General features: G+C 39.1%; 1 protein-coding gene across 1 annotated transcript in view; it reads left to right on the top strand.

Moving 5' to 3' along the window:
* The first annotated feature begins 5,403 nt into the window (after positions 1–5,403).
* Positions 5,404–24,759, top strand: part of LOC122796947 (unconventional myosin-X-like) — a 970,199-nt gene continuing 950,843 nt past the window's right edge. Inside the window, exon 1 of the mRNA XM_044065721.1 lies at positions 5,404–5,915. Within this exon, the coding sequence (XP_043921656.1) occupies positions 5,895–5,915 (21 nt within the window). The 5' untranslated portion in view covers positions 5,404–5,894. The remainder of the gene's footprint in view (positions 5,916–24,759) is intronic.

The raw sequence follows: 24,759 nt of genomic DNA, 5'->3' as shown, positions 1-24,759 counted from the left end.
AGCTATGACTTGAATAGCTAGTCTTACCCACAGTAATCTGAACTTGAAATAACTCCATGGAGTTGTCCAATCTAACTAGTCAGGAAGTGAATTTGTCTCTAATTTAGTTAGAAACACCACCTCCTTTGTTTCTCTTATGTTTGTTTTGTGGTCTGAAGGTGTGGAAGGCATTATAGCCATGCACTCTCTGAGGCCTAGAACCAGATTTATGTGACTGCACAGACATCCACATCCTCCAGTGATAGAAGTGCTTCCAGGGTGTGCAGTTTTTGGTTTAAGCTCCTAGCATTTAGCAGTATAATCCTTATTTTGTTATGGTTGGCAATTTTCATGCCGGAAATTTTGTTTTTAGACCTTGCCTAAAAAAGCCACTATGGGGGAGGCAAGACCCTTTGCCAGCAGCCAAAAGCCTAGCCAGGTACAAACCGTCTCTGGCAAAACAGCAAGGTTTGTCAACCATGTCATCCCAGGCTGATAGACATTGGATCCCCTTTGAATGACACCAAAAACTAAGACAATTATTGAAATCGATCAGTTTTTGTTTATACTGTGACATCATTGTAGGTGATATCAAATGGGAATTGATTAAACCACAGCAAGTTGTTTTATTTTGATATTTTGTAACATGTCAGTCAAACCACCAAACCTAGTACAGCAATCTTATGTACTTAATAAACCAGGTAGGCAATAATAACTCTTATTTATATATCTGTTAAAATTTTTAAGATATCTCTGGTTATAGTAGCAGTGGTTTGTCAAGTAACAGACTTCACAATAACATTAAATATGTTACCCCTGACATAGTGCTCCTGACTTAATTAAATCCTGCTGGTGGACATTTTCTCCACTAAAATGAACAACATAGTCAGCTTTAGGTACCTCCGATACCTGTGACTGCAGGGGTCCCTTCATCATCCTTGACTGTGTGGGTTGCTGGTTGGGGAAAATGAAGAGAAAAATTGATTAATTTTCTGATTATGCTTTTTAACTTGAACATGGCTGTGATATGACCCTGTTAGAATAAAGCTGATAATGAGCATGAGCAAGGTAAGCACTAGGGAGATCAGCAGCCCAAAACTGATTTAAGTGCATACCCTGGGTTTTAAGAAGAACTAATGCTTCCAATCTTCAGTGATGGTTTTCTCTATCAGAGAGTTTTATAAATGCTGGCAGAAAAACAGATACTAAAATTCTTAACTTCTTTGCTCAAGAATTCTGAGCAAAGCCAAAAATAATAGCAAAATAAAGGCTCAAAATCAGGAACACATTTTAAATATTACTCTAATTCACTTACGAAATGAATAGAAAAACACATTTTACATTCACATGCATGTTTTGGACAATAGAAGTATGGAACTCTGATGTCTGGATTTATTGACTGTCTGTAATCCTGAATGATTTCATAGACAACGTCTTGCTGTGAGGTGACAGCACTGCCACTGCACCATCCACTTGACACAGCAAATCAAACCTTTTACAAGGGACAGACCAAAATTATTAGATAAAATTAGGGATGGTCTGTGAAATCAGGGACAGTGGCAGGTATGCATTACTCCTCAATGAGGTAAATAAACATGGCTTACCTCTGCTACTGTTTGATAACTGCAAAACTACAGTCACTGATCTGGTGTGGCAATACTAGTGTTGTACAATGTATTGCTGTTTGCTGAAATAAGTGCAGAACTAGTATTGCAATGGCTTATGCGAGCGTGTGAAAAATCACTGATTTTTATCTCTGTAGACAAGGTAATGCTAAGACACATGCATTACTCTTCTCGGTATCAGTTAAAATGCAGTTAACAAGTAATTATATTTCAAAAGTAAGGCATAAAATATATCACAGAACATTTAGACACTTAGATCTTCTGGGAGTCCAGTGGATTCCACTCCACAATCTGTATGAATGGATTTTGAATTGGACTTAGTGATAGCTTCTGTTCACAACCTCACCCATTCTTAAACCAGCCCTGCTCATATGTGTGTGTACAAAAGGTTGCTGTAGGTTTTGTGGTGGCTGGGATTGTGGGTCATTGCTTCTTTAATTCTCATCACAGTCAAACCTTAGAAATGTGCACAGAAGGTCATTATAGCTTGTGTTTGGGTCGGGGGCAGTCTGGTCATTGTTTATTTTATTTTTCTCACAAACCTCAGAGGTGTACAAAGAAGGTTACTATAGCTTGTGTACAGCCAGTGTACTGTCTAGAAGCAACAAAGCGAACTACTTTGCTGTAATCATTTTTCCACCTTCTGCACTCTTATACATCAGGCATGTATACAGGCAGCTACATTTGGGGTTAAGGGATGAGAAGTGAAGAGGCATGTTATGTATATATATGACAGCAATCACTCTAAATATGTGACTGTGGCCATTTGAACCTCTGTTTTCATCCCAATCTAGCACCAGTGGGATGCACAGTCAGTGACTGTCTTCTTTGGTGGGTTAGGGAGAAAGGAAGTTTTGCCAGATAGGATCTGTGTATCTTCGCAACAATTGGCTTGTTTATTGTGAGCTACTATTTTGTCAATATTGAACATTAAGCCTCGGGCACTACTTATGTCTTCCTTGAAATAAGACTGAAACTTGTTTCTTACTCATGATTTTTGTTTAGGCCACCGTTGGATTAAAAGGTTGGGAAAATGTTCTAAAATGCATCCCAGAGCATGTATGGCTTCTGGGGGACCTGGCTTAATTGAATTTACTATGCTGTCTTGGTCAGGGAAGGTGTGTTGAAAGAATGCAAGGAAAACTGAACTTGAACAGCAACACTGAATTTCTTTCCAAAATCATAATTTCTGCTCAAGCCATCATTGGATGAAATGGTTTTATAAAAAGAAAAAAACTTTAAAATGCACTATAGAACATATAACAAGTTATGGCTGCTTGAAAAAAGCTAAAGAGTTAAGGCAAAATCTAAGAAAAGGAACAAAAAAGTAATGTGCATGGTATGGATAGCTCAAGATGGGGAGAAACAGAGGGAAGCAATGAAGGATGTGTGTGCATGTGTGCAGGAGGAGTGAAACAGCTGTCAGTACCTATTGCATCATTTCACCTAAGTCCAGCCCTGTATATAGAGTTATTATATTATACAATGACTGGCCATTAGTATTCAAAAACGTGCATGCTGATTGGCCAGCCAAACCAACGTGCCCATTGTGAATCTCACAATATACCAATTGAAAAAGGTCTGGTCACCCGGACTTCTTTCCGTTCATATATTCCAAAATGTTTATTTTTTTTTTCAACAAGAATTAAAAAAAAAACTATAGTCCGTATTCCGGACATACCTGAAAGGCAGCATGGAGGAAATACAAAGAAAATTAGGTATGTTATTTAAAACTAAAGACACATACCTGAGTTTCTTTGCATTTCCTCCATTCTGTCTCTCTCTCCTACCCCTAAAGTAACCCAAACTTTTTTTTTTAATAATAATAATAATAATAATAAAAATAAATAAAAAAAAACAAAACAGAAAAACAAAAATGGAGAAACGGAGACTTTCTTTTCTCCATTGCTTCCTTTTCAAAGCATTGATGTACTGGGTATGTGTGGGAATGCAAGTCCCATAAGCATGTGCAGTACATCAAAACAACGTAGCAGTATACCACCAGCTGCGGGAGAACAGTAATGCACCATTATACAAAGACATTATTTAAGAAAAGTAAGTATTTTTTTTCATAAATAATGTCATTGCATAATAGCAATAACCGACTCCGTTGTTGTGGTATATTGAAATTTACCCACAGCTGGCTTTATTTAATCACTCAGGCTTCGCCCTTGTGATTAAACCACACCAACCGTGGTTAAATTTTCAATATACCACACCACGTAGTTGGTCATTGCTTAAATATATCATTGTTGTAACTAAATGCCAATAACTGTGAATGTTCCTTTGTGGGATGAGCCAATACAGTGCGCATACCTCTCACATGTACCTCATTACGAGGAATGTACCTCATTTGGGGTCTTAAAAAGTTCATGTTCCTCGAAGTTCCTCAAAGTTCCACATTGAAAGAATCTGTCACACATTCAGTGTTAGGAATTTATTTAAGTGAAATCCATGGTAAATAGAAATTAATCATATTAATTCATTAAAAGATCTTCTTTAAGTAAAACCAGCATATTTTAACCATCCTATGACCTTCCTAGTTGAAGTTGTTAATAAGACATTAGTATGTGTTCCACATTTTCCCATTTGTTCCACATTATGAGAGCTAGTGTTCCTCATTTTGGAGATGGAAGGTTGAGAGCTGTGACAATGTGGTACACAGGCTAGTCATAATGTAAGAGCAACATAGCTACAACTCATTCTGTGCATACTACTCCTAAAAGTTTGCAACATGAACTAAAAGGTTGCTTAGGAAAGGAGGCAGTGGCAGGGTGTTACTTAGACTATAAGTGTCCGAGGTGCCCAACTTGACCGAGCCTGCATTAATAGGGTTGCCACCTTTCCAAATGGTCAAAGTGGGACATTTGTGCTACAAACATCAGATTTTGCAGGGCAAAACATACCCACGTCCAGTACAAAGGACAGAACTTCAGTTGTTTGCCTGAATAAAAGTTTATTATTGTAGCATTTTTGTTCCTTATTCAGTTTCATATAACATGTAGGTGTTTCAGATACAGAATAACTGTTTTATGCAATTATTGCATACAATATAGAAAATACTTTTGTCCTAAAATCTCAGGACATTTGCCATTTTCTCACAATATTTTGCAGGACACAACTGCCCAAAGAGGGACTGCCCCTCACAAAGTGGGACAGGTGGTAACCCTATGCATAAAACCATACTTAGGAACTCTCAGCATCTGACGTTGAAGCTCAAGATTGAGGTATTACACAGTCTCAAACGTTATGGTCAGTCTTTTAATCAATATTTTCCACACGTTCAGTTGTTAGCAGCACTTAGTGTTGCATCACCAATGGCAGTGGTTATGAAACCCACCATCACGTTTACTTTTTTATTAAAACATACTACAGAATTTATTTTAGGAGTAAAGGTTCAAGAAACGACTGATCTTACAATGAAGTGCGAATCTGTGCAATTTGGTATTACAATTAAAGCCTGAATATTCTAAATTTAAAGCCTCTCGGGGTCAGTTCGTTTAGAAAATTCCCGACTTGTGTATACAGCCAGGAATGTAAAGTTTTGTTTCTGGGTTATTTTCGTTTTGTTTGAGTAAAAAAACAAAAAAAAACCGTGTATTGTTTTAAAATACATCTTATAGCCACTGTCTTGTATTTGCAGGACTCCTTTAAAAAGGTAGTCACAAAAGCGCTAAACTATCCCACGTAATTTTTTCCGGTAAAAACTACTTCAGAAGCCGGCTCCGCAGTCAGTGTTGACACTGACGAAACTCACTCTCCCGGTGAAGTTAGCTTTTTAAGACAGACCTCCCTGGGATTGGCTCGAGACGTGTATGCCTGCCCTGCTGGGAGGAGTTTTGTACTCTTTGTGGTCTCTGCCGGCAGTGGGTGCGGAGAAACTTCCTTGTCAGACTCCTAGGATTTCTGTCTAGCGTGTATTGTTTAACAAACTAGGACACCACATTACAGTGATTCCTTACCGCTCCGTGTTTACACAGACAGTGCCACTTTTGTTGACGCTCGTGAACTACATTGGCTTGGTAGCGGTAATGCGGCAGTGCTCTTTTTGTGACCATGTACTCCTATTGAGACGAAAAGTTTGAAACAAAAGAATCCGTATGAATGAACGTGTGGCACACACAACAGTTACCTTAAAGGACTGGTGTTGACAGTTGGCGATGATTCTGAAGTACTGGAACTGAAACTGCTGCTGTCGGGTGCTGTGGCACAGATTAACTTTACTCGCACATGGTTTGGTCAGCCCGTTTGTAGACAATTTTCCTCACCTGGGATACGGTACTATATAACATGGATAACTATTTTACTGAGGTAAGCATAGGTCATGGTTTAGCATCGCAGCTTTATGTTCCGTTCAGCTGTTCATGTCCTACTGAATGGGACCGTCTCTTAACGTGAGAAAGGGAACAAAAAGTAACCTTTGCCTATTTAATTTTCATGAAGTTAATAACAAATCAAATCTGTTGCATGTTGATTTTTCACCTCTTTGATTCGGGGTGAGTTACTATTTTATAACTGCAGTGAATTTACATATGTTTATTTCATACGAGTTGTTAAATGAACGAAATATCAAATGTTTTTTTTTCCGGCTTTGTTTCACGAAGTAACGTGTTGATAATTTCTTAAGATCAGGTGTTTCTTTTTAGTTGATTTATAAAGTTAATGAACTTAAATGGGATGGACTTGACAGTAGTTTGCTGATGACATTTGAAATGCTTTTGTTACATTTTTCTGATTGTCGCAATTAAGGGCTACTAGCTTTGCAAGGATCCCTGTTGTGCACACAAAGTATCATATGGCTTTATGCCTGAGTTCTCACAGAGAGGTCTGGTATTTCCTTTGAAAAACTTAAAACTTCCTGGATGGGGGTACACTACTGACTGCGGGGTAACCAGTGTATGGGGCATGTCAGATATTATTAGATAACAAAGGTTTTATGAAAAAAAAGCGTGGATACTTTACAAAAGGCACATCTTTTTGACCAACTGCTAGTTTTATTGTAACGTTTAATAGTCCATGTGGGGAGGCATTGCTTTTTGAAATAACACTGCAAGACGGAGCACATGTATCGTTTTTGTTGCACTTTTTAATGTCATTATTAAAAACGAAATCAACTTGTTAATGTTGTGAGAGAGCTTTTACGTTTTGAAAATGTGCTTGTAAAATGATATTATTATTAACACTCTGGTTGTTTAGTTTGTATGGAGAGAAGCCATTTGAAGTGTGTAAACAATTCCCCCAGTTTCACTGACTGATGTTTGGGAGCGCAGTAGAAAAAGTGAGAAGTTACAGGTGATGGATTTACTTGTAGATGTCATTCATGTAGTCGGGGAGACTGTAAGATATCAAGATCCAGTAGTGACTTTCACAGGATCGGTTATAAAACAAAGGCAATATTTCTGATATTTCTTAGAGCAGTTTTTGTTCGTTTGCTGACAAATGTTTTGCCTTTTAATTTCTCGCAATGGTTTTGTACGTCTGGACTGTCAAATGTAATTGAGAATGATTAATTAAATGCTGAAGCAAATTTTGCTTATTAAAATAATTTCAGGGCCTGTACAGTTATCCTGTTTGTGTCTGTTTTTTTTTTTTTTTACTTTTAAAGCTCAAGTACCATCAACTGGAAGTACCTTCTGTATAATAGAGTGCATATTTAAATCCCCTAAGAAGTGTTTTTTATGTTGTATAGTTTTCTTTATTCATGTTTTTGAACTGTTTTAGTTTTGCCATATCTATTAATGCATTTACTATTTTGTTTTATTTTGTATTGTAAAATGCTTAATATTGTTCATTTGAATATTCAGAGAAGTAAATATAAGCACCTTGCAACCAAATCATTTTAAACAAAATTTTAAAATGTCAGTGGTTGGTAACTTTTAAAGATCAGCTGGACAGTGTTGTCTGCTCAGGGTGGCTTATAGGTTCATAGGTTCATAGGTTTATACTAGGCTATCTGCCCTAAGGCATTTATAAGCCTATACTGTGCCCATTAGTTTGTTGTGCCTCTGTCCAGCAGTGACCCAGAGATGATTCCCCGATCTCCCATCCACAGGTCTAGATTTCTCTTGAACAGAGTCAGTGCTCTGCCTCACATGGACCGGGATTTTATTCCACAGCATAGGAGTCTCTGAGTGATAAATCTATCCCTCCAGCATGTCCTATTTATATCCGTGCTAAGGTTTAAGCTCTAGTGGTTTTGGTGGATTTGGATTTTTGAGGTGGAGCATGTCCATTAATTCGGGTTGGACATGGCCTTGTATGTCAGGCACATGTCACCTCTGAGCAGACGGCGCGCACTGAATAGAGCTGGAGTTTCTTCAATCTGGCAGCATATGACAGATTTTGGAGTCCCTTTATCCTTTTGGTGAGGAACTTTTGGGGTCTCTCCAATTGCTGCAGATGTCGGGTGAGATACATCCCGAATGGGGCATTGTACTCGATCATTGGTCTGATTAGTGAAGAGTACAGGGGAACAATGACCTCACTAGATCTGGATGTGAATCCTTCATGATCAGGTGGGCAATGTAGAAGGTCTTTCTAACCACTTTAGCAATGTGAGTGTCAAAAGAAAGGCCACTGTCAACCTGGGTCCCCAGGTCCCTGATAACCTCTTCTGTGCTTAGTGGATTGCCACCTATATGGTAGCTTGGGGTTACCTTGTTTTGACTATACATTTTAGGCCATGGCTCTGGCACCAGCTATCTGTTTCGTGAGTCCCTTCTGAAGGATATCCGTGTCGATGCACTTTCCACTATGGCCCAGTTTGCAGTCATCTGCAAACTTTGTCAGCCAAAGTCCTCCCATGTTGGCCTGTACTTGAGAAGTAGATGCCAAACAATAGGGGCCAAGGACCTGTGGGACACCACTCAACTCTAACCCTGGGTTCTGTCAGTTTGCAACCCATCTTGTGACATATGGGTTTACATTGCAAGGTCAAGGTAGGCTGTATGGACTGCCTTTCTCATCAATGGCCTTGGTGACTATTTACCAAGTTCAAAAGCATGATCTTCCCTGACAAAAGCTAAACTGGGTCGGGTCCAATGTCTGCAAGTCCCTATATCTTTGTTTATGAGCTCCATTATGATCCTCTCCATAGCTTTGCAGACTAGACTTGTTAAGCTTATGGGGAGTGGGACCACAGTTGCGTGGTAAGGCTGAGATTAAACAGCTGCCTGGGTTTAATTCCTCATTTAGCACACCATCCGGTCCCATTGATGCTGTGTTTTTAGCTTTAGAGCAGCATTTGAGATGTCCGGGAGGCTACACTCGGCTGGGATAGTTATCTCCTTTAGGGGCACTGAACCTGTCTGCCAGTATGTTGGCAATGTCTGTGGGTTCAGTGATTTTTGTATCATTTTGGACTAATTCTGAGCATATCTGTGAGTTTCCACCCAGGTTCCTAACATAGCTGAAAAGGCCTTATGATTGTCCTTTGAATCCATGGCAATTTTTCTCTCAAAATTGGCCTTAGTTGGATTTTGTTCTATCATGTAATAGCTTTCTCCTCTTATTGTAAAGTTTGTTAATGGCTGGGGTCCACCAGACTGTTTGTGGAAAGAGTCTTGGTTTTATTTGGGATTGCCTGATCCATGCAGTCCTGGAGGTGTTCATAGAAGGCATTTTGTGGTTTCCTCTGACTCAGGGGCCTTGAAGGATACCACACCAGTCTTGAGTAGTGTGAAGTTTGCTTTAGAGAAGTTCTTCACTATGGTCTTTTGTTTGGGGTGGGGCGGGATGTGGATTTCCAGTGAGATTAGTTTATGATCAGATCTCACCAATGAGGGATATACTCCGGTGTGGAGCATTTTGTCCCCATGTTTGTGACAATGAGATCTAGTATATTTTCTCCTCTCGTGGGAACAGTAACTAGCTGTTCCATGGCATTTGAATTTATGAACTCCAGGAACCAAGGCTAGAAAGTTAGGGCTTGAGTAATGTTCCCAGTCTATATTCGGGTAGTTGAAGTCTCCCAATATGATGGTGTTTGGAGATACATTTATACCCTCCAGTGTCTTCAGGAAGGCTGTGTGGGGTTCCTGAGTTTGAGAGGGTGGCCTGTAAGCAGTTTTGCCTATGGTTAGTTGCACCTGGATGGTTTCCGAAGCTTCATGCGTTGCCACCAACCTGGAGGTGTGAGTATCCTTTATGAATATGGATACACCCCCACCTTTTGTGGAGTGGTCCGGGTTTTGGGGCCGGAACGCATTATTAAAAATACTTAAGCAGTTGCTTGGAGAAGGGATTGACCTTTTATAATGTTTAACATCCAGGTTGCACTACAAAGTTTTCTTCATGTGGTGGGTGTCACTAAATTTTATTGCATGTAGTTAAGAATTTGAATTTTGTGTTTTCTGGCATTAGTAGAACTTCATCCACCAATAATGGCTGTGTATTTTGTATGCACACAGCTGTTTGGTATTTAAAAAAAAAAATCACCTGACCTCTATCTGCCAAGAGTATGGCTTGAACTTCTCTGTAGTGTTGAGAGTCATGGCCAGTTACTCATCTTTCAAAAATAAATGAAGGGGTTAGTGTTCCTTCATAGTTGTTACCTGCACAATAACCTGTGTCCTGGGATTCAGCAAGCTCTGCACAGCGTGCAGGAATAGTGCAAGAGCATGTTGCACGCAATATGGCAGATGAGCGATCCAGGAATGAGCTCCCGGGATGTGCACGAGTGCTCCTACACTATTCCTGCACGGATACAGCTCCTGTATGCTAATTACCCCATTTGCTGGTGAAAACCATGCAAATGAGGTGAATTAGCGATCCAGGAAGCAGGCAGGCATCTGTGCAGGAATAACCTGCAGAAATGTATTTGGTTACTAACTGAATTAATTTCTGCAAATTATAAAATTGAGGCATGACAGCTCCAAAGAAAGCATGTATTCAATGTAGTAGGCATGCCAATGGCCAAATATATGGCCATTGACATGGGAAATAGTTGCAAAATTTATAAAAAAATTACTTTTTTTTTAATTGGTGAGAGTGGGATGTTGGGGAAGGATAGTAGGTATATTTGGGGAGGTAGGTTGGGTCGGAAGACAGACAAGACAGCTTACAGGGGCAGTATATGACACATGGGGGGTAAACACCTTGGATTGGGAGGGGTGTTTGGAAATCGGAAGCCCATGAGCCCCCAAATGGAAATGGACTGAGGTCCCCACCCATGGGCAGTCACCATTGCACTGAAGGTGGCTGTGCTGGGGACTGAGCAGGAGGGGCAGGCTGACTCACTAAATGCACTGTGCGGCCCTCAAGCTGGCGTAGCAGATCTCCAAACTCCCTTTGGAGCTTGCTATACACCAATCACCTGACCTCTGGTGACAGGATCCTTGTCAGTGCCCACTCCCAGGGGGTGGATGAGCCCCATACCCTGAGGTGGTTCCACCTGAAAGTGGTGCAGGACCAATGGATGAGGAGGTCCTGGGGTGGGTCCCAGGCATGCTGAGGCCCAGTGCCACTGCCAGATGAGGTGGATCCGCTGGGACCAGCCTTCCCATATGTGCTATGGTGTTGTAGTTTTAAAACGTATGTGGGTTAGTAATAGTCAACACAATCCAGGATTAGTTATAATACCATGCATAGATATTTCTATTAACCCAAAACACCAGATTTGGAACAGTTGCATAGCAAACAGATCACATGCATATGTGGAATCACAGTGGCCATTACAATGGCATGCAGGTTACATTTATAGCAATAGGACACCAGTGATAGTATTTCAGTAATAGAAACACATTTCAATATTTATTGAACAATAGGACTTATGACCAAACAGTAGGTTTGGTATAAACATACCCACTGATTTGTGTATTTAGATTATTGTTGCAGAAATGGTGGGGGGAAGAGAGAGATGTCAATTAACAACTTGTATATACTTGTAGTACACACAACTTTAATGATAATTGTTCTAATCATTAAGGTACAGGTATTATTACAATAACCTATGGTCCTGGTTTGGGGAGTGGTATGTTTGTACACAGTGTATACTTCAACTGTCCTTTAGCTAAATTCTACATCTCTTACCTGGTAGACCTGTGGAGGGAATGTTTAACACTACTTGACTATTTCTACACATATTCCCAGATTCCAGTTAATATTATTCACATACCTCTCAGTCTCTTAATGCACACACTCTGGACAAAGCTTGACAACATGGGGATACAAATAGGGATATGTTTTGAATATTGCTGTTATAAACTTGGAGAGTTGCCAGAGTGACAGGATTTGTTTTAATATACATTTTCTGAAGGTTTTGAGGTCTGAAAGTCAAATGTATGGCATTATTTTGTGACTACAATTCTGAGATCATCCCACTGATTTGCCAGGAGGACAGAGGAACAGGCAGAAAATATGGGCCAATTATCTGGACATTCTGAAAAATCTGTACAGTTGAGAAGTATGATTATGCATACAGCTTACTACCACTCCCAGAATTCGTACCATGGCTGTGTCTGCTAAAAATACAACAATTTAAGTTACAGCAGAGTGTGCTATTTGGATATTGCTGTCTCTTCAGTGTTTTTCTGTCTAAGCCTCTCCTGTTGTACAATCTGCTCTTGTACTTACAGCGGTCTTATACAGACATTCCTGGACTTTTTTTTTATGTAGCACAGTGTGGGTAACAGTGGTTAACACAACATTACTATTCAGAGAATACAACAGTAAATGCCATACAATACCAGAGTAAATACAACCAGTCCGGGATTTAGAGCTTTATTGCCAGGCAGTTGCAGTTTTATTTAAATATGACCTACATAGGACTATTACTGTCATGTTGTCTGGTTTATTCAGTACAACCCACACAACAGTTTTTATACTGCCAGGTGACTTTCTACTACTTTATATTTATTTGGTATGACTACGACAAGCAGGATTGTTACTCACCAGCCTCGCAACACAGCCTTTGCAGCCTACTAGCATGGACTTCCTAATTCACACCCGCTCAGCTGCAGCTGTTAGGGAAATAGAGAAATATTTAGGCATACCTATCCATCATATACATAGGCTGGACATTAGTAAACTGTTAATAGTATGAGTACTTGCACACTCCTGGGACATCACCCCTCTGCCTTGCTTCTTGGACACACTTGTCCAAGAGCTCCCTCTTTCTCTGCTTCAAGTCAGCATAGTGGTGCCGGACCTGCTCACCAGTCCAAGGGATACCAGTGGCACTGGTGGGATAACGGGTGAGACTGTCCCAGGCTTCCGCTTTATATTGGGAGCCTTGGTACTGGCCCTGCAGCAGTCTCTCATCATGGTTTTATACCAAGAGTCCTACAATGACCTTGGACTCCTGTATGCCCCAGCGCTGTGCACGGAAGCACACTGCCTCATCGACTCCTGCCATACTGCCTACAGTGTGAAGCTGCAACCAGTTATGAGCTGTATTCCCACCTGTGAGGGTTTAAATACGGCCGATTTCCCACCCTTTGCTGTGATTGGACAGTTTTGAATATGGTAAGCTACGGGCAAAACTGCTTAGCTAAGATTGGTAGTGCTTAAATCCACTTAGCTGGGCTACTCCATTGCTTAGCAGTCGTATTTACACAATGCTTACACCTGGTAAGCAGAGCTGTCCAATGCTTAGTATTGCTTATTTTTCATTTTATAGACGAATTGATTCATCATTCTTTACATATTATAAGTTTGTTTACTGTCCCTGACATCCCCCAATGTGCTTTCATTATATTTATTCATGTGTGACTATACTGTATGTGGCACTTGTGTTTATATGGGGGTTTCACAACTTTATTAAACTGACGCCTCACATCCGGACCGCAGTACTCTGGTTAACAAATATATGTTGCTTAGTAGCTAATAATAATAAAAAAAAATGTTTATGTACTTCTTTCACATGTAAAAAGCAAATTGGTTACAGTGGGGATCAAACTGGGAATGGCTGCTTGCAAAGCATATGCTCTAACTCTTGCAGTACTGTTTATGTTGGATGTTTCTTGCTATTTAACTTCTTCTGCTGTTTAAGCCGGACTAAGTGTAGCTAAGCAATGGGCACACCCATGCAGCTATGCTTAAACTTTATTGCATTTATTTTGTTGTGCTATTTTATGTATACCCTTCAGAATATCCCTGCTAATTCTGAACCTGTTATTTTATCAACTTTCTGCTTTGTGGGACAATTGTCCCTTTTGGCTTTGTCCACATTCCTTACTCTGGCGGGTTGGGAGGTAAGCGCTATGTGCTTATGCTACCTGTGTTATCCTAACAACTTTTGGCTTGGTAGGGACGATTGTCCCTTATACCTTTGACCACAGATTTATTATCCTGATGGGTTGGGGGTGTTATGATCGTTCTCGCTCATTTTTAGTTCCCAAAAGGCAATTCTGAAGTGCAGGGGGTGTGTGTATTGTGAGAGCTCTGCTCTCAGACACCCCCCCCCCCTGCGCTCGTACTTGGAACCATGTCTGTTTTAGAGCATGGCAGTGTGCCTTCATAAATATGCATGGTGCGCTGCTGTGCTGAACAGGAATGGTCTCTGCTAATCCTGCACGGCTGCTTGCTGAATCCCAGGGGTAGTGTCTGTAGCAACCAGGAATATTACTGGTGCTAGTTTCATCTGAAAGCACAAAAATCCTCCATAAGTCTGATTTTTAATTGATGAGGCTTTACTGATGTCACCAAGGTAAGAAGGTTTTAAAAGACTGGTGTGTTGCATAGTCTTTAAAGTTGGTGAATAAATACTATGCTATCTTTGAGAGATGATCTGTTTCTGTTTATATTTATCTGTTACCGATATTGCTATTGTCTGTTGGATTATTTGGATATTATGCAATTCATTGCATTTTTCATTAGTAACATTTCTTTGTATTTTTCTTCTGGGAACTTTCCCTCAAGACCCCTCTGAAAATAGCCCCAGTAGGGCTTACCCAGTAACTAAATACAAATTAAATAAAGTTGATACTGAAAAATACTTAATGACTCCACACTTTATTATTGCAACATATTTCATTAAAAAAAGTGTTGTAGGCTTTTTAATGATGGAAATTTTATTAAGGAACTAAAATCCTGGCTGGTTCCTTTGCATAACTTGTTATACTTCTGGCAAACCTTTTCATACAAGCATTACTTCTGGAGTGCAGAGGATTGTTGAGCATTATGTTTAACATTTGATTTCTCCAAAATAAATGTCTGGATAGTTGGTTATTGCTGAAGCACTAAGTAAACTTTTACAAAGCAAGTAATGTCTTTCGTCTTTTCCTGGTTAGGAGTCGCCACAGCGGAACTCCGGTCCGCTCATGATTGGCAGTGGAGTTTTACGGTGCTGAGTTGCCAGCCCGACACCCAACCTTTAAAGAAGGCACGCGCATTCACGCTCGCACATACCTGCATGTCTTTAATGTCACTTGACCGTGGGGAGGACATGCAGACTCCGCACAGAAGGCGGTCCAGCCAAGAATCTAAAGGGAGAACCTCTTGGTGTGATGAGACAACGCTAACCGCTGTGAACTTTCTTAAAATGATCAGCTACATTATCATGAAAGTTTCAAATCTCTGTGCTCTCTGAGAAGAAAGAGAGAGGATCTCCTTTGTCATACTTCAAAGACAGATGCCCTTTTTTTCCTTTGCAACAGACACCTTACATTAAACTGTAATTACATTGCTTATATTTTTACCTTTTTCTTGGTTATATGCTGAAAAAAGGAGAATTACAGTCAATATCGTGGTCTTAACTTCTTGTAGTTTCCATCTCATTTAATCTCCATTTTTCCTTCATCTGTCCCACCATGATTTGTTGCTGTGAGTTTCAAGAGTTCTCTAGTCATCTTCAATTTCCCACCAGACCCTCTGTGAAATACTTTAGTCTAAATTTAATTCCATTTATGTCACCCATGCTTTCTTTCCCTTCCTTATTAAGCTGTTGACTTCTTACTGTTCTTTGTTTATAGTATGTCCCATCTGTATTCACAGAGAACATAGCTTGTAATGTCTCTTCACGTAACAAATTATCTCTAACCTGTGACATTGAGTAGGATGCAAATCTTTATTTTTGTCTTGTTGATAACTTCTGAATCTATTTTTATGTTGCTTGCATTTTCTCTAGAAGGTAGTTTTTTGTGTAATGTGCTGTGCTCGTAACAAGCCATTAAGCTGTGCCTGTCACTAGTTGTTTTTATTTATTTATTTATTTATTTGTTTGTTTATTTATTTATTTATTTATTTATTTATTTATTTTACATCTGTTGACCGGGAGAGTCCGACTAGATACTTGTCCATTTTCAGCGGAGGCCCGGGGAGAAAACTCCACAGATTAAGAACAAACAGCTATGAGATTTCTACATAGCAAGCAGGTATTCATAGTAAAACACATGATTTAACAAGATTCCATAGTTTTAAATTTACAAAGTACAATATTCATTGGTAGTTGCAAGTTTTAACAAAATTCCATAGTTTGTTAGAGTAAAATAGTACTTAGAATGTACTGGTTTCCAGTAATAACACTGATTGAGACAAATGTAAGTAAAAGGGGGTTGGGAGTGGATGTTAGGGTTAGTTTTGTGAGATGTGGTTGGGTTTCAAGTTGGAATGGTATATAATTGCTGACTGTTGGTGTGGGTGTTCGCAGGTGCGGCACTATTTATTGTTTGAGTTAGTTGGGACTAGTCCGTGCATGGCACCTTAATGTCATAAGGCACATAAAAAGTAGACCTGGTTCCCTTATTTGAATTAATCATCTCATAACATTAAGACTAGGCATTAGCTAAGAGTGAAACTAAAAAGCATAAAGTTTGTATAGATGACGATGATTTCTTTCATGGTTTTACGGATTTGTTCACAGCATAAGCTGTCACTGACTTGTTGTGAGGGATGGGATGGTAGTGTCAGTTGAGAGAACAGATTTAAAGAGATGTGTGAGGAAACATTTACTAGTATTCCATCCTTGTATGGGAGTTATCCATTCAGCAACATTACAAATAGATACCCTGGGCGTGGAGGCTGGTCAGAATGGCTGAGGAGGTGAGTTAAAGAGCTGTGGACATGGAACAGAGTTCAGGGATTTGAGTGGCAGTTTGGCCTTTTTCTGGGCCACAGCATTTATATATTTTCCATTATAAGCATGAGTTGATGTCTGCCACTTGGCTAATATTGCTAGTAGTATTAAAGCAGTCTCACATTGAACAGATGTGATGTGATGCTTGGAGTGATGTCAGAAAGGAAAAATAAATGATATGTTAATCTTCATCTTTTGAGAACTAGGAAGGATATGTGACTATTCAACTACAATGTTGTTCACCATGAGACTGAACAGCCATGTACCTAACAAGAATGTTGTGGATCTGACTACTATGTTTAGCAAGAAAAGTCTCCCAGACATGTATAATTGGTAAGGGTGGGCTAGCCCAATACTATAGGAACAAGAATGGCCCACACATGTGATGTCATCACCTAGGGTGCCAAAACAATATCTTTTCTGGGTGCACTCTGCCCCACCCCTGTATTTAGATAATAAAATGTGTTTTTTTTTTTAAGTGGAACAGCTTGGTTTATAATTTTGGACACTGCTGCAGTCAGTTAGTAGAGCATTAAGATAATTCTGTGCTATACAGAAGTGTTTATGCAGCCATTCTATGTTGGTAGGAAAGCACTCATCAGTGTTTGCAAGTTTAAACTTAGATCAGCAAAGTGTTACTACCCACTTTTACACACTGACCTTGGTCAGTTTAAAGTATGTATTATGTTTTAGGAATTGTGGCACACTGAGCTGGTGGGCAGTCAGGAGTAAAACATGTACTGTAAACAGTATCAGAAATAAAAGTCATAGTCCGGCACTAAATACAGTGCTTTAAAACCTGCATAATTGGTGTTGTATTACTGTTGGAGGTGGATTTTTAACAATATGGTGAAGCATTTTTCTGTAAAGCATGTTGTTTAACTTTTGTATGTCTTTTGTTCGTCCACATTAAACAAAAATTAACAGTTATATGAACCTGTAAACTAAGGGGTCCATTTTATAATAGGAATTGGGAATAATATTACTTGCTGTTTTGTATTGTATTTATTGGAACTTCTCAAGTACGTAAGGCACTTTGCTTCGCCTTGTGCTCCACAGTGTAACAGAGGCCTACTAACATTGTATAATGTATTTCGCCTTTTTGGTGTTATTCTCTAAATAACAAATATTAACTGGATGGAACATGTTTACTCTACTCTAGAAAATTAAATTCAAAGTCTATGGTTTGTTTTTCTTCTGAATGTCTCTGAGTTGACTTACTGTTTAATCTTTAAAAATAGTGATAAATTTGGCTCTATATTACAATAGCAAATGAAATTGTTTTGTAGGTGAATGTTGACCTACAGTTCTGTCAGGCCTTGTTGTTCACATCTGTAAGAATGCAGATGTTATCCTGTTTGACTTTTTCCTGCAGAGATCTCATTTATGTCTCATTTCAGTATGTGTTTGCAGGATCAGCAAGGTTTTTCCAGACAGGACTTTATTGTAGTTTTGTCTGACGTGACTGCTAAACTCTTACAACTTAGCATGTGCTACATTTGGGAGTAATTAATAGCTCCATTCTGGAGAATACCTAGATTAAAATTGCTGTGCTCAACTTGAAATTACCCTTGATTAGCCGATGGAATTGTTTTTTGGTGATCCTCAAGAAAATCTAGACTTATACCGAGTCAGACTTCCTGCTGCTATAAGTTGGCAGCAATAGGATACAAACTGTCAGGGCTGACTTCATTCCCTCCCCACAAGTCTGTTCAGCATTGCAGGGTTTCATTTAGTTTATTCTGATTCTAATTAGCTCTGATCATAAGTGTGCATCTTTTTAAGTCAATGGCTTTAAAAGTATGAAACATTGTAAGTTATTAAACAAAGAAGTTAGTTTTACTTCACGTCCTAAACGTTTCTACAGCTCCACCACAGTGAAGCTACAGCAAAGATGTTCTTTGTCCATGATAATTCATTAACGTGTGTAACATGAGCAGCTGCCTGTCATGTGTGCTGGAGGCATAAGAAAAGACCCATATGATCCGAGAGAGGTTTTGGCAGTGAGTTAATGTGAATCAACTGACAACTTCTGACTTTGCACTTCTGCAGATGGGGGTGGCAAAAACTGTTAATGGTTTAACAACAGGGTTTCTGTTTGATGAATCAGTTAATTAACAGTCCTGAAAACAAGTCATTGTGCACACTGTTGCTGAGGGAAGCAGTAACTGTTCCATTGTTTGCCAACAGGTACTGGGTGAAGGACGTACATTTTAAGCATTGTGAATAGAACAGGTTTGTGAGGACAAAGATGAGCTCCGTTTTTGTTTAAATCTATGATAGTTAAAATATGTAACATTTGTTTTAAACCATTTGCATTGACAGTTTCTCCTTTTTATATTTTACAAATAATTCCGTATTGGAAATAGAAATGTGCTGCTTTCCCTTAACAGAATAGTAATGGCATGCAAATGAAATGCACATTGTAACTTTAAAGTTTACATTTTCCTCTATTGTATAAAACTGCATATGACTACCACAGCCCAGTCAGACTACCCTGGTCAACAAAAGCAATAGTCTTTCGGCTTTTCCCAGTTAAGGGTCGCCACAGCAGAACTTCATAATGATTGGCAGTGGATTTTTACGGTGCCGAGTTGCCAGCCTGACACCCAGCCGTCAAAGAAGGCACACCCATTCATGCACGCACCTACCTGCATGTCTTTAGACATCACTCGACCGTGGGGAGGACATGCAGACTCCAACAGAAGGGGCTCCAGCCGAGAATCGAATGGGAGAACCTCTTGCTGTGAGGCGATAACGCTAACCGCTGCACTACTATGGCCTCAATCAGTAAATAAAAATAAATGATACTCCAGTGTATGACGATAGTTCTGCAGCAATCATTCAGCAACTTGGTATCCCACAAGGGTATAAGATAATGGCATGGTTTAAAAATAATGGATTGATTTCCAGTTCTGTAAAGCAAGAGTACGTGGTTTTTGAACACAGCATTTTGTTTTAGTGTTCTGCTGGTGGACTCTACAGTAGCTATACCAGCAGTCAGGCCTGAGCTGTTTGCATTCAGTTAAACATGGATTTGCCCATGTCATAAGTAGGCACATGAAGGCTTTGAAGCACAGGCCATTGGGTTGCACAGTGAGAGGAGTATAAATCTGTTTCAGCTTACTTAAGGTTCTGATGAGAGATTAAGTATTGGACGGATCTACAATTACTTATTTATGCACATCTTACTCCTGGTTAGAACACCCCCAGAAAAGGCCAACAGCTGCCTTAACTGAGTTCACTGTGAATAGTTTAGGTAACTTGGAGAAACCCCTGCATATGGCAGCTGCCTTACGTGTTTCATGAAAGCATTTGACCTCACTGGTCACATTCCGTGCTATGAGCTGGTTCCATAATTACCTGTGTGGTCAGACCTCATTTCTTTTTTTACCAGGCCATCTTGTGAGACCTTCAGGTCTTGGAACTGTGAAATGTACATTTCAGGAAAGGAGTAACTGCAAGCCAACACACATTCTGCAACTCTCAGCAGAAGTCAATACTTAAAATGTAATCTACCTGTATCATTTTCATAATATCTCAAGATGTCTCATTTTACTGATCCATAATTTGCAAATATATTTTTAATGTGATCAAAATAAAAACATTTATTCTCTTTTTAAACAAATAATTGTTTACCTGCAGATTACCAAAAATTAAGCAGATGTAGGTTTAGTTTTAATGACTCCTAAACCTCTTCACTACTGTAGCAGACACAGTAACTGTCCATTTTCAGATATTGAAAGAAATGCATGCAAAGTAAATATGATTCAAATATTAATCAAATTGTGCTATACTATAATGTTGTAGTGTTTATTCTGTTGTACCTGAATGTTTTGTGAGTGGCAAATTCTAAATGTATAAGTTAAGTGGATTTGCATCACATTAGATTGGTATTCAGCTGTGGTTGTGGCTGAAACAGAGGCCAGTACATTAGCCGCCTACTTGGTTATGAAATGTAAAATACATAAAGATGCAAGAGCATGGGCATGCATTGTTTGCTAGTAAACCTGCACGTGCATATTCAGCAACATCACCATATAAATAATCAGAGTGACAAGACCCTTCACCGATGCAATATAAAATAAACAGCAGATATCCTTATGCTGAATGATTAACACTACATTACTGGTGCTGTTTGATTTGCATGTATTGTATAGCAGGATCAAGGGCTACCTAAGAAGTTGCCATCCCAGGTCGCAGACATTACCAGTGGAATGGCTTTGTATGTGACTGCACAATTTTAATGTGACCAGCTAATGAAACAAGCTGCTCTAGTGTAAATGTTATGGCCTAACAGCATGCGGTGACAACCCACTGTTACACTGCACTTTGAATGCGAGTGCGTGTTTGGTGCCCGTGCATCTGTTACTATTTCTGCTGGCTACCTCCCATTTACACCAGTAGTGCTGTTTTAGGAAGCAGACATTTGCTTTGCCTTTGCCTGTGTACATAACTCAAAGGTAGACCCTTTAGGCAAAAATGATTGTTCTTAATGGCTAGTTCACCAAATGTTTGATACCTTAGTTTTAATGGGATTTCAATCTGTTTACACTGGAAAGCAACATTTTTATTGAAGGGTGCTTTAGTTTTTATTTATTTATTTACTCAGTGTTATAATGCTTTAACAGCCATTGGAGCCACCTAGCCAACCATAGCCAATTAAATTAAAAGACAGCAAACACCTCCCCAAAGAAGCCCTCTCCACTTGCTTTGCAATGTTAACTGTGTTTAGCTATTTAAAATGGTCTGTGTATAACAGAACATTTTAATTTTCCTGTTTGAAATGTGATGTGCTTAGCTGTAATCCTGTACATATGTACAGAGCTTTCACTAAAACTCAGTGTACATTTGTGTATAGCTTGTTCACATATTTCCTTTTTTGTAAACATTGCTGATACTTCCAACATTTTATTATATTAAAAAAATAAACCAGCGAACTAAAGGAATGATTCTTTTTGTCATGAAGAAAATATATGCTTACTGTAGCAAACAAAAAAATATATAAATTCTTCATTATGGGACATATTATTTTTAATATTTTTTTCTTGCCACCCTCCCATTTTCTCAAGTAATGGTGAGATTAAGCTGGAGATACTGGCCCCCTTGAAGTGTCAGTTAGAACTTTGGTTTTGTTTTGCATTTGCACTACTTCTGGGTTTCCATGAAAATAGGCAGTGGGCTTAGTGAGACTGTCAGACTGACATTTGAAATCACTACTGGTGATACATGTACTGGAGAACTGTAGGAGTAGCCGTGAATTTGTCTGTAGCTGTTGTAGTCCCCCAGTGAAGAGTTTTAATTTACTTGATTAAAACTGGAAATTTGCTACAGACAAATGCAAAGACATGATGGCAAACTTGCTGCCTCCATGCCAGTAAATTATTTCTCAGCCACTGAAAAGTTGCATGAGCAGATGACTTAAGATCAGGTGTCTCCAAATTCTTGAGGGTCCTGACCTTTCACTTCGATCCCACAGAGCCTCACCAGCTAGTAATATCACCAAGAAACTTGGAATGCTGAACAGGATCAACAGCATTTCGTTTGTTACAGCCAGAATGTGGTTTGGGGGTGGGAAACTCCACTCATTCGCCTTGTACGACCTTTCATTTTATTTATTTTAAACACTTGTGGCCAGAGCCCTTAACAGCTGAGCTGAATACATAAGTCTACAGCCCTTTGCAGATAATACCAGTGCATTTCTACATCTGTTCGGTTTCAGAAAACGTTGGTACCTCTCCTAACAATTATACGACTTCTGTGTTACAAACCTAGCTCCAGTTTCTCTGTTAGATAAGTCCAGTCCTGCAGCATGAACATAACGTCTCCATCTGTTCTGTATGCCTTGCAATAAGCCAGTTACATGCTAGTGGTTCTTTCTGTTGAATCTATAAACATTGGAAGGATATGCCCATTTTAATTCCGTAATATTAATTTAAGATCTGTTCTTGTAGGTGATATTAGCCAAACAGTGTCTGCTTTGATTAGTTTTGTAACCAGTGTCTTAAATCAACCTAGTGTTGATTCTATGCTGGGTATCTAGAATGTTCTGTTGCATGTACTTACTGTGCTGTATTGTCTTAGCAATTTGTTTCTCAACTGAGGGGATACTAAAGAGCACGCAGAAGAAAGTTGTTGATGGTCCATGTGGTCTGACATGCATACAAGTATTTAAATACCATTTTTCAGTATTGGTTTGGTGTGTGTGTGTGTGTATTTTATACATATATGTATATATCTGTGAATTTGTGTATATACATATTTGCATGTATTTGTGTATCTACAGTATATGTCTATATCTGTGTTTGTGTATGTATATATATATATATATATATATATATATATATATATATATATATATATATATATAGTGTGTGTGTGTGTGTGTGTATGTGTGTGTATATATATATATATATATATATATATATTACACACTTTATGTATTACATGCACATATATATAATAAAACTATCCACGAGGTACTACTAAACACTATATAAAATAAAAAAACCTCTAACGACGGAAGAACTAGAAAAACAAATTACCGATTTGAGTGCTTTCGTTCTTTATTATTCGAACTTCATCAGAAATAGTTCAGTATTCAAATATGAGTGAGTGTACAGCCTAAAATACAAGAGGGAAAGCTCCGCCCACAATGCTGGTGTCATGAGTTATCTTTTCCATTTAAGTAAGCATTTTATGTTTAAATTACCATTCAGTCCAGAGGACGAGTCAGCATGCAGCCTGACTTGCCTCTGTAGTTCCTTAACCTCAAGTTAGTTCTTCTTTCGGCTTTTCCCGGTTAGGGGTCACCACAGTGGAACTCCGGTCCACTAATGATTGGTAGTAGATTTTTACAGTGCCAGCTTGATGCCCAACCTTCAGCGAAGACGCCCATTCTACACATGTCTTTCGAACGCCACTCGAGTACTGACACCAAAACGCACAACTTTCTCAAGAACAGAAAATGAAAACATCAAAACTGGGAACACACAGAGCTATGCTTGGCTAAACCGTTTTTAAAGTCAGAGATTCTAATAGCTCTGGAATGTTCCTTTATTCTGTCACTTAGTTTACGAATAGTTTTACCAATGTAGAATGATCCACCATATGAGCAAATTGCAATGTAAACAGTGCAAATGGAAGCACAATTGAATGCTTCTTTAAACTTTAGTGTAAAACTCACAATCTCACACCAAAATGTATTTACAATAAATACAATGAGCATATGAGAAAATGCCTGCATTATTTAGAATCGACAAACTGCACCCATTTCTTCTTAGATTTAAATAAAGATTTACATGACATACAAAATGAGGGGATGGGACCCAAAGCTCTGCTCTGCAAAGTTCTTGGTTAGCATTAATAATGCTGAAGTTTGTGGTGATACATTGTCTAATGTTGTTGGAATCCAAAAAGATTGTTAGTGGAAAACGAGAACTGTCATTGCCCAGATTTTTGCAGATGTTAGTAAACCTATATTTTAAAATGGATTGGTGGCTAGAATGCCTGCAACTGGAAAATTGTTGAAAAGCAAGAGTAGATGAAATTAGCAGAGTAGTTTCTTTCTCAAAGGGCTTTTTTGTTTTAGAATTTCATGCTGTCTTCACTGACAAGTCTGCTGATGCGTACATATTGGCCTTTTACAGTATTCTTTTTCATAAAGGTGGGATGTTGACTGTTGAAATTCAGGTAATTGTTTCTGAATGTGGCTTTGCAAAAAAATCTACATATACACACATGCACGGATATTTATATATGTATATGTGTGTGTGTCAGGATCGGTCTTCGGGCCTCTACTGTTTGGGATATACTTTTCTGAGGTGCAAGCCAAAACCAGTGGTCTATGGCTGACCAGGTTTGCAGATGACTGCAAGCTCGGCACGGTCTTTAATTCCCCTAGTGATGTGAGCATCCTCCAAGAGGGCCTTACCCAAACTAATGACTGGTGTCAGAAACATGGCCTCAAACTGAATGCCAAGAAATGCATCATTATCCCCTTTGGGGAAAATGGCATCCCCGCTAGTTATCATATTAATAATGTACTAAGCATGCATTCAGTTGTGAGGGACTTTGGTACCCAGGATGATAGCAACCTGACTTTTGACCACCACGTTGCCTCTGTTGTACGGAAGGCTTTCT

Source organism: Protopterus annectens, chromosome 3.part0 (genome assembly GCF_019279795.1).
Source record: "Protopterus annectens isolate FY-2018-M chromosome 3.part0, PAN1.0, whole genome shotgun sequence".
NCBI lineage: Eukaryota > Metazoa > Chordata > Ceratodontiformes > Protopteridae > Protopterus > Protopterus annectens.
Note: the sequence above shows the minus strand (reverse complement) of the source record. Positions and strands in the feature narration are given on the sequence as shown.